Source organism: Cebus imitator, unplaced genomic scaffold (assembly GCF_001604975.1).
Source record: "Cebus imitator isolate Cc_AM_T3 unplaced genomic scaffold, Cebus_imitator-1.0 Scaffold150, whole genome shotgun sequence".
NCBI lineage: Eukaryota > Metazoa > Chordata > Mammalia > Primates > Cebidae > Cebus > Cebus imitator.
Genome location: NW_016107465.1, coordinates 1059459 through 1070614, shown reverse-complemented (window position 1 = coordinate 1070614; position 11156 = coordinate 1059459). Strand labels below are relative to the sequence as shown.

At 41.8% G+C, this 11156-nt stretch overlaps 1 protein-coding gene across 4 annotated transcripts in view; it reads left to right on the top strand.

Annotated features, from left to right (window-relative positions):
- The first annotated feature begins 9044 nt into the window (after positions 1 to 9044).
- CARNMT1 (carnosine N-methyltransferase 1) overlaps positions 9045 to 11156 on the top strand; it is a 43312-nt gene continuing 41200 nt past the window's right edge. Inside the window, exon 1 of one of the 4 annotated variants that reach the window (XM_017543239.2) lies at positions 9045 to 9499. In XM_017543239.2, the coding sequence (XP_017398728.1) occupies positions 9078 to 9499 (422 nt within the window). In that variant the 5' untranslated portion in view covers positions 9045 to 9077. The other 3 variants (XM_037743739.1, XM_037743738.1, XM_017543240.2) reach the window with 3 other exon arrangements.

Here is an 11156-nt window from a genome sequence, read left to right as displayed (position 1 = left end):
TAAAAAAAAAAAAAAAAAAAAAAGTATATTGATTACCAAGTAAAGCACACACCAGCATTTCGTTTAGAATAAAGCATAGAACACAATAAAGTAAACTAAAGCTAAACATTAATTAAATATACATATTTAGTTAGTTATGCTTATAGTGTGGGTATATATTAAATAAGAGAGAATCCATTCCTTGAAGAGGATTTAGTTGGGTCTTTTTCTGTTTAAACATGAAGATAAAGTTATTTTCAGTTGTCTTCTTAGAAGAAAACTCTCCTGTCTCTATCCAACTGTTCACCTTTCTTCTTTCATTTTTAACTTCTTTATTAAAGACCAAAAGGTGGGAGTGCAGTGGTATGATCATAGCTTACTACACTCTTGAACTCTTGGGCTCAGGTAATCCTCCTGACTCAGGCCTCCTGATTAGTTAGGGACTACAGGTGTGTGCCACCACACCTGGCTATTTTTTTTATTTCTTGCATGTTGCCCAGGTTGGTCTCAAACTCCCGAACCCCAAGCAATCCTCCCACCTCGGACTTCCAAAGTGTTAGGATTATAAGTGTGAGACATTGTGCCCAGCCCACTTTTCTTCTTGATAAGAGATGAGAGAGACTTGATTGGCTGGTTTAGGTGTCAGGTATCATGTATTTTAGGACCATGGAGATGATATTTAGTCTAAGCCAGATAAGGTAATTCTGTATTTTTTGTTTGTGGCTTAGAACGTGATACACTTCTGGAAAATCTGCTGGGGGCTTCTGAGAAAAGTATCAGAAGAAGAGACATATGTAGGAGGAAACAGACCTTCTTCTTTGCAGGATTTGTCATATCTGGGTGTGATGCCTGGAACTGTGGCAACCATGTTTTGATTATGGGGGACTAAGTTAATATGCTAAAAATACCAGAGCAAAAGGATGAGAAAGACTTGGGTCCTTGATGGTACTGATGACCCAACAACCTAGGGTTATTACAGCCTAGAGCTTCATTTTATTTAACATAGTAAATGTCTATATTGTTTAAGCTTGTTTTAGTTGGATGTTCTCTTCATATTGTTGAGAGCATCCTGACATAGTTTCTTGGAGAAAACAATACATATGAGGTTTTAATCAATCAGTAAAAGGAGTGAGCTGTATATATTCTGTTTTGTTTCTGGAGCAGTGCTTTTCAAAACTTTAACGTGCCTATGAATCACCTGGGGATCTTGTTTAAATGCAGATTCAGATTCGGTAGGTGAGGCCTGAGATACTGCATTTCTAACAGTATCCCAGGAGATATAAATGAGCTGGTGCAGAGTCCACACTTTTGAGTAGCAAAGGTGGACTGCAGGCATCACTCATTAAACGTTGGGTAGAAGGGAACTTTCAGAGACTGAAAAGATTTTAAATGGAGAGACAGGAGTCATGATAGGGTGTTAGAGTGATTCTGCTAATTCAAATAGGACAGCCCAATCTTATCCTTTATTAATAATTTCAGGAGAGGTCAGAGCCAGATGATAAAACCACGCCAAGATCTTGGAGACTGGCTTTGTAGTGAAGAAGGAAGTAGAAAGTATCTTTCTTATTTGTATGAGGGCCTCAGGAAAAAAACACAAATCTGTTGTTCTGGCAGAGCTTTCAGATGAATTTTATAGGGCTTTGGCCCTGAAAATCCTGAGGTACTCCCATCTTTGCCACCAAAAGTAATTTAAAATAACAAAAATAATCTGTAAGATAAGTAAAAGGAAGTCCAACCAAATTCTGGTATTTTCCCCCATTATTACTATTTTGATGCTTTTTGGAGAAGTTATAAATACATCATTCAGCTGGGCATGGTGGCTCACACCCTTAATCTAAGCATTTTGGGAAGCTAAGGCAGGAGGATTGCTTGAGTCCAGGAATTGGAGACCAGCCTGGGCAACATAGTGAGACCTCGTCTCTACCAAAAATAAACAAAATTAGCAGGGTGTTATGTTGCATGCCTGTGGTCCCAGTTACTGAGGAGGCTGAGGCTGGAGGATGGCTTGAACCCAGGAGGTTAAGGCTGCAGTAAGCCATATTCATACCACTGCACTCCAGGCTGGGCAACAGAGCAAGACCTGGTCTCATATACATATACGCATGCATACATATATATGTACGTTTTATTTGGGTGCAGTTGCTTGGCTAATTAATACCCTAAGCATGCATGGGAAAGCATTGAATAATGTCACTTCAGAGTATTCTTTTAACTTGAATTGTTCCCCAACAAAACAAAAAGATTTAAAGGATGTGGGATGGGAAGATAACTTTATAGAGACCACTATAGGGCCCCTAGAGAGAGAGATTGATTCCTAGCAGTACATACTCTATGATATTTCTTTGTAAACTAACTTAGCACTAATCAGCTACACAAAATTCATTTCACTTCGCTTTTAACCACTCCCCCAAAATAACAATAATAGGATTTTGATTCCAAGTTTGAGAACAACTATTGAGAGCATTAAAACTATGTACATACAAAAACTGCAACTGGATTCTGGTTCCTGTGATTAAGAAAGAATATGAAAATTCACTAAAGGTGTTCTGTAAGTTAACCAGCAGTAAAAAGAAAAAAAACCACTTTAATTATTGTATAAAATATTTAAATAAAAAAACTCACTAAAGGCACAAGGTGACCATTTATAGGAATCATATCCCTATCTCCATAGTGGAGGGCATCTTATTATTTTAAGACCAAATTATAGTATATTTAGCGTGGATCCAGGGACTGAAACAAATAATACAAAGGCAAAACTAGCTAGTTCTAAGTCAAAGACAGTTTTGCACAAAGAACAGAATTAATAGAGGAATCCCAAGAGTAAAAAGAATAAATCCTAGAATGATGATAGAATCATAAGGGAGCCCTTGTATTAAGTGAAAAAAGCCCCTACCTGCCTTTCCCTTTTTCCTTGAGGTTCTAGATCAATAGCAGCTTGAATCATTGTTGACATATAAACTAGATTTTTAACGTAAAGAGTAAGAAATTTCTTTATTTTCTCTATAAACATATTCTGTGGGCAATCTAGTCTTTCAGTTTTGGTCAGTAAAATATATATTTTCTCACCCAACTAAAATGCTAAATCACTATAGATAACAATCATTTACAAATTAATAATGTTTCAAAAAGTAAAACAACTTTATGAAACTTTTTTAAAGATAGGGAATACCAATTTCAGCAGAGGCAGTAGATCCAGTAGTTAATCATTTCCTGGGCTTGCTTTCAAATTGAGGCTTTACTTATTAATAGCTGTATGACTTTGAGCAAGTCACTTAATTGTAGTGTTCTCATTGGTTTTCTAAAAAGGAGGGGTTCCAGCTATTCCAACCTGGGCAACACAGCAAGTCCTTGTCTTAAACAAAACGAAACAAAACAAAAAGATGATACTATTGTATTAAGTTCTATGCAATGATATATGACAGGGTTTGGTGCAGTGTCTGGCACTTGTAAATTCATGTATTCATTTCAAAAAGCAGTTATAGAAAATCTGACTGGCTAGATGCTGGGGATACAGGCATGAACAAAACAGATATGCCTCCTGCCCTCAGAAAACATACAGTCTACTAGGCAAGGCAGTTAAAAGGTCAGTTAAAATCAACATAATATACATTACAAATTTTCAACGAAGCATTTAACTGGGAAATGTGAGGCTAATAAAAATATATTGAGTAGCTGCTAAAGGTTAACAATTAAAAATATGTATATATACTTAGGATTAATAGATGAGTAGAACTGCGCATTTCAAAGCCCTTATTTACAAGCATTTATTGATTATGAAACATCCTTGAAAATAATGAGGGAGTAACTTTGTTGGTATGACTGGGAAAACAAGTTGAGTCTTCCCGTCTCAGACAATAAAGCATGGAGTTTAGCGAGTTAACATAATTAATGGACCTTATTTAAAAGTCACCAGATGGATGAATTTGTGTGTGCTATTCTTTTGTGTGTGGGTTGGTATGTATATTAATTTTAAAATTTTATTTTATATTTTGCGGGGTGGTCTGAGCCAAAGTAGGCTCAGAGAAATGCTCTAATTTTTATGCAATTTTATCTCGTGTGTAGATTTGTGTGACCACTGCTATAGTCACAAGACACAGGACACTTCTACTACATGTTTCCCTTGAGCTACCCTTTCATAAAAGCAGACACCACCCTTACTCTCCACCACCCCCAACCCCAGCGACTAATCATCTGTTTTCCATCTCTATAATTTTGTCATTTAGAGAATGTTATATAAATGTAATCATATTACTTGAAACCAAGAGTTCAAAATAAACCTGGACAACCAAGCAGGACCCCATCTCAAATAGAAAAAAAAAAATTAGCCAGGTGTGGTGGCGAACACCCAGCTACTCACAGAGGCTGAGGCAGGAAAATCACTTGAGCCAGGAGCTCAAGACTGCACTAGGCCACTGTTACACCACTGCATTCTAGCTGGGATGAAAGAGACCCTGTCTCTAAAAAAATAAAAATAAAAATAAAATAAATGCAATTATACAGTATGATGTAACCCTTTGAGATTGTCTTTTTTTCCCCCACTCAGCATAATCCCCTTGAGATTCTTCCAAGTTATTACATACATCGACAGTTCATTACTTTTTATTGCTGAGTAGTATTCCATGGTATGGATGTGCTACAGTTTGTTTAACCATTCTTCTGCTGAAGGACATTTGGGTTGTTTTCAGTTTCTGGGTTTTACAAATAAAACTGCTATGAACTTTTATGTACAGGTTTTTGTGTGAACATGTTTTCATTTCACTGAGATAAATGTCTAAGAGTGCAGTTGCTAGGTTGTACGGTAAGTGCACGTTCAGTTTTGAAAAAAAATAACTATACTCTTTGCACGACAGTTCCCAGTGACTTGGACTGATCGAATTCTCCCCAGTTTCTCACTTGTATTAATAGTTCTCAAGAATAAGTGTAGAATGTGCTAGGAATGCAATAACCTGAGATAAGGAGGGACTGGCTGAAACAGCCCAGGCTCTTTTCCAGTCCCTCCTAGAAACAGGATGTCCTTCATCATTTTAGCCCAGCATGTCATGTTGCCTCCAGAATATAAAACCCAAGACGGTCTGCTTTCCAGGGTCACTCAGCTGTGGTGCAAGTGGGGCACACACAAATGAGTCTCTATTCTCCAGGGGCAGCTTTCCTGAGTCTTGGGAGATGGCTCACAATGAATCCTATGCTTCTGTTGTTCCTTGTTGCCTAGCTATAAATAATAAATTCACTTCATGTAACTTGTACATGTGGGTGTTCTGTCTTACCAGACTCAGCTGGTAACCAGTGCATAGCAAGCCTGCTTTGCACCCTTTTCCAGAGTGACTGCACCATGTTACATTCCCATCAGCAGTGTACAAATGTATGTAAGCAGTTTAAATGCTTAACCAACAGTTCTTCAGAATAACTAAACAAGCATGATGGTGCCTTTTACTTATTAATTCCCAGTGATTAATTAGTCTCCTTCTGATAAAAAACATTCCAAAACCTTCAGCTCAAATTGCTCTATGGTTTGGGAAGATATCTACGGAAGAAACTCACTGCAAAGAAGTTAGGTCAAGAAAGTCCTAAGAAAAGTGTATAAAGCTAAACATTTATTCTAAAGACAATAAAGAGTAGGAAAGATGACCAACATACATTTATCCAACATACCAGGCATTTTTCAGTCTTTATCTCATTTATTCCTTCCAATCATCCTGTAAACTGGATAGTATGTCCATTTTATAAATATTACAATTGCCAGGTTTTGTGACCCATGTCTGTAATCCCAGCACTTTGGAGGCCAAGGCAGAAATATTGCTTGAGCTCAGGAGATCAAGACCAGTGTGGGCAACATAGTGAGAACTCATCTCTATTAAAAATTTAAAAAATCATGTCCAGGCATGATGGTTCACACCTGTAATATAGCACTTTGGAAGGCCAAGGCGAGTGGATCACCTGAGGTCAGGAGTTTGAGACTCGCCCGGTCAAAATGGTGAAACCCCATCTCTACTAAAAACACAAAAAGTAGCTGGGTGTGGCAGTGCTCGCCTGTAATCCCAGCTACTCAGGAAGCTGAAGCAGGAGAATTGCTTGAACCCAGGAGACAGAGGTTGCAGTGAGCCGAGATCAAGACATTTCACTCCAGCCTGGGTGACAGATGAGACTCTGTCTCAAAAAAAATAAAAAAATAAAAAAATAAACATTAGCCAGGTGTGGTGGCACATGCCTGCTCTCCCAGCTACTCGAGGGGCTGAGGTGGGAGGATCACTTGAGGCCAGGAGATCAAGGCTGCAATGAGCCATGATCACATCACTGCCCTCTAGCCTCGGTGACAGGGCCAGACTCTATCTCCAAAAAAAGAAAAGAAAAGAAATGTAAGAAATATTACAATTGAGGCTTCACATAACTTTTCATACAGGTCACGGAGTTACTAGGTGGCGAAGTGAGAATGAGAGGCCCATACTTCTAGTTTCTGCTGCCTTTAGCTCAGGGCAAAGAAACGTAGAAGGCAATTAACACATTTGTTGGAAAAAAAAAAAAAAGGAATAAATAAATGAGTTAACGTCAGCACTGCTATTTATGTGTCCCTGGGCAGGAAAATTAATTTGAGTCTATTTCTTCATTTCTTTCTTTTTGTTTGTTTGTTTTTAGACAGAGACTCCCTCTGTCGCCCAGGCTGGAGTGCAGTAGCGTGATCTTGGCTCATTGCAATATTCGCCTCTTAGATTCAGGTGATTCTCCTGCCTCAGCCTCCCGAGTAGCTGGGACTACAGGCACGTGCCACCACGTCCAGCTAGTTTTTTGTGTGTATTTTTAGTAGAGATGGGGTTTCACTGTGTTAGCCAGGATGATCTCAATCTCCTGACCTCGTGATTCACCCACCTCAGCCTCCCAAAGTGCTGGGGTTATAGGTATGAGCCACTGCGCCCCGCCTATGTCTTCATTTCTTATAGCAAGATAATAATGACATCTAGTTCACAGAGCTAGGGAACAAATAGGGTGACAAATTGGGAAAACAATTTGAAAAATGTTAAATAATAAATGTTAGCATAATATTTAAAAAGTACAGTCACAGTCATAAACAAATATTGATAAAATAAAGGCATGAGACATGGGGATGGGGTGTGTGAAGATTACTTAATATCTCTGATTCCCCGGTTTCCTCACCTGTAAGGTCACAATTGAGTTTAAAGTTGAGCACCTTCATGACACAGACTCTAAGACTCACCAAGTTAGGAGACAGTCAAGCAAGCCTCTGCACATGGCATTAATTTGAAAATGTTTATTCTACTTCCAAGGATATTGCAAAGTATGTAACTGATTATTTTTCTCCATGACATTTTGGTCTTTATCAATTAGGTCATTCAGACCTCTATCAACACATGTAATGAATTACAACATGTATAACTTGTGTGCATGTGTATATGAGAACAGTATTAGAAACAGTTATTACTATGAGAGTTTATACATAACTTCTAAACACTCATCTTAGAAAAATAGACATTAGATAGAAAATCTGGAATTGATATAGGAACGGGCAAGGAATTGGTATATTGTGTCTGGAGAGGAACATAGTTGGCTAGGGACAGGGTAAAAAAAATTATTCACATTTGGCCTGGCATGGTGGCTCATACCTGTAATCCCAGGACTTTGGGAGGCCAAGGCAGGTGGATTACCCGAGTTCAGGGAGACTAGCCTGGGCAATATGGTGAAACTGTGTCTCTACTTTAGTATTTTTAAATACAAAAATTAGCCAGGTGTGGTGGCACATGCCTTGTAATCCCTGCTACTTGGGATGCTGGGGCAGGAGAATCCCTTGAGCTTGGGAGGTGGGGAGTTTGCAGTGAGCTGAGATCGTGCCACTGCACTCCAGCCTGGACAACAGAGCATTACTGTCTCCAATTCACATTTGTAATCCTTTGCACTTTCTTTCTGAATTTTGAAACATTTGTTACTGCATAACCATTAATAGACTCACATTTTAGAAAACTTTTATAAAGATGTTACGTTAACATAAAAAATAGTATTTTTAAGCATTACTTTTATTTCAACTATTAATTTAAATTATGAAAATATGAAGCCACTCCATTTTCAATGTGATTGTATAAGTTTTTAACAGACTTTGTGGTCACTGGGTATATTTAACCCTTCAAATAAAGCCATCCTTCCCTTTTATGATTATTTTGTAAGACTCATATGCTGGGTGGTAGATCAAACTGAACAGAGTAAGTTATTTCTTAAGAGCAATTTTGTTATTTCCCAAGAGCCACCCTTAGACGCTGGTAGGTGTCATTGTCTTCCCAAGACCAAGTGCTGGATAGAAGGTTCTTGTATTTCCCTCATCTGCCGCCATCCTGAGTAAGGGAGGAATTAGGACTTCTGCAAGCCTCTAAAGACTGGAAAGATGGGAACCGGCGCAGTGGCTCATGCCTGTAATCCAACCACTTTGTGAGGCCGAGGTGGGTGGACCACCTGAGGCCAGGAGTTCGAGACTGGCCAAGCCAACATGATGAAACCCCGTCTCTACTAAAAATACAAAAACTAGCCGGGCGTGGTGGCGCGCACTTGTAACCCCAGCTACTCAGGAGGCTGAGGCAGGACAATCGCTTGAACCAGGGAGGCAGAGGTTGCAGTGGGCGGAGGTGGCACCACTGCACTCCAGCCTGGCGGACAGAGAGGGGCGGGCGGGGGAAGAGGAAGACTGGAAAGATGATGGTGCCCACTCCCCACCCCCTTAAGTAATTAAAAATAGATATTCATTTAGGAAGCGAATTAAAACTTAAATTAGGGTGGATACAAGACGTTCCTTCTAGACTTAAATAAAAATTCCGAATAAATTCATCAAAGCTGAACTTTTCCTTTTTGCCTTTCACCCCTTTGCTAGTGCATGGGCCTGCGTTCGGCCTCCAGCTCCACAATCCGGCACTCGCAGGGTCTTAAGTCCTACCCACACCTCGGAGCACAGGTGCCGGGTGTAACAGCCCCACCCCACCAACCGGCTCCTCCCAGGGCCCTGTCCCCGCCCCTGGAAGCGTCATCGTGACGTCAGCGCGCTGTCCTCGAAGCCTGCAGCAAATGAGCGCAGACAGCACCGGCCCTCCGCGTACCACGGCACACGCATGCGCGCTGGCTCTGGGAACCCTGAAGACCTGGCGGAGCCGGGCGCGGATGGAGGCCTGAGGGTGGCGGGGGCGGAGCGCGCAGCGAGCTGGGGGCATGTCCGCGGCGGGCGCCGTCTAGAGGAAGGCCAAGCTGCCGCCACCACGCTGTCGGTCGCAGCGAGACGCAAGCGAGCCAGGCCGAGGGCCGCGGCGGCGATGCAGCGACGGCGGCGCCCTCCGCCGCCCGCCTCCCGGCTGCCCGAGGGCAGCGGGGGAGGCGGCGGTGGGAGCGAGGAGGTGGAAGTGCAGTTTTCCGCCGGGCGTTGGGGCTCTGCCGCGGCGGTTTCGGCGGCGGCGGCCACGCGCAGCACCGAGGAGGAGGAGGAGAGGCTTGAGCGGGAGCACTTCTGGAAGATCATTAATGCCTTCCGCTACTACGGGTAAGGAGCCCGTGGCGGACCCCGGCCCAGACCGTCAGGGCGCCCACTGGCGGCGGTGGACCCGCCGGAACGGGGGCGCTTGGCGTCCCGCCGCCACGCCTCCAAGGCGTCGGGATCCGGCCCCTGCTGCTGACCTCCGGGCCCCGAGTCACCTCGCACCATCCCAGCCCCTCCCGGCCTTACACACCCGCGTGTCCTCCGCGCCGTCTGCTGCTGAGCCTCGTGTCTTCTGACCTCAGGATCAGATTAGCTCTCCTGCCTCCGTCCTCGTAAAGGTTTGGCTTTGAGGCCGGTGGGGGTGACCGGAGAAGCGCTGTAACAATTTCAGATAGAAGACGATGGTGGTAGAATCGTCCACTGCTGGGCATGGTTGGTGTGTGTGGTCGATGTCCTCCAAACTGAACACACGGAGAGCCCAAGTTCACCTACTCGTGGGATGCTGTAGGACGTATTTTCCCAAACTGTTACCAGTGCTTGTAAGAGCAGTTTAAGATTTCCACCCACCCCCTCTTTGGCGCTGTGAAGGCACTTGCACATTTGTGTGAGCGACTGACTGATGCCGCTCAGTGTCTTTAACTGGTGGGTGATTAAGGGCGGAAGTCGTCCGGATATTCTAAAATTTGCTAATTATTAGGAGAGAAATGAGAGAAGTCACAATAAGAGCTGCCTTTATGTTCTTTTTGTCTGCAAATCTGTGTCGAATTCTCCCTGGTGTGCTAGACACTGTTGTAGGACCTTGAAGTTTGCTCCTCATTCATAAAAGCAACTTCCACGTTTCTTCTAGATAGATGTTAAAGTAGCTTAATCACAAAATTATAATTCCAAGATCTGAAAGGGACTTAAATCAACGATTTTCAGGTGAAGATAACACTTTTATTCACGTAAGAGTTATGAGAGTCCACCGGTGACTATGTTCTAAGTCTGCAATTGGAAGACAGACATGACCTCCTACGCAGGTAAACCTGTTCCTTAGGTGGGTTCCTGCAGTGCTTTATGCAAACTTTTTTTTTTTATATTGTTCATCTCATGTGCTATAGTTGTTTAAATCTCTTGCTTTACTGTGACCTCCTCAAGGACAGGGACTGAGTCTTATTTTTATGTCACCAGTGCTTGGCATATGTTGTTTAAGCTCTGTTTTAACAAACAAAACAAATAGCAGCAAAGAAATACATTTCTGATTCCCAAATAGTCTGTTAAGTTTTTGACTAATAGTTAAATTACTTTACTAGTCTGAATTTAGAAGCTTACTTAATGGAAGCTTAGAGTTTTTTGGAATCTGATTGTATTTGTGATGGGAACTTTTGAACTTCCGGTATCTTGATGAAATAATTTACTGATTAAACCGAGAAATAGGGACCAGAGACAGCATTTGTTATGGAGCCCAAAAGAGAATTAGTAGTTTGGATATTTTATTTCTCCAGCTTTAGTAGTAACAGAGGGAGCAAGGCAGACCATCAGAGAATTGAATTTCATGCAGGAATTATGACTGAAAGAACCAGTTAGGGAAGGCAACTAACATCAAAAAGCTAAGAGTGGGAGATACAGAAAAGTCTGGTACATTTTGCTCTTGAAAAATCTAGAAAGAATATTGAGAAATGTCTTGGGAATATAGTGGACCCATTAAGTTAAGTGTGTAGATGTACTTTTTTTTTTTTTT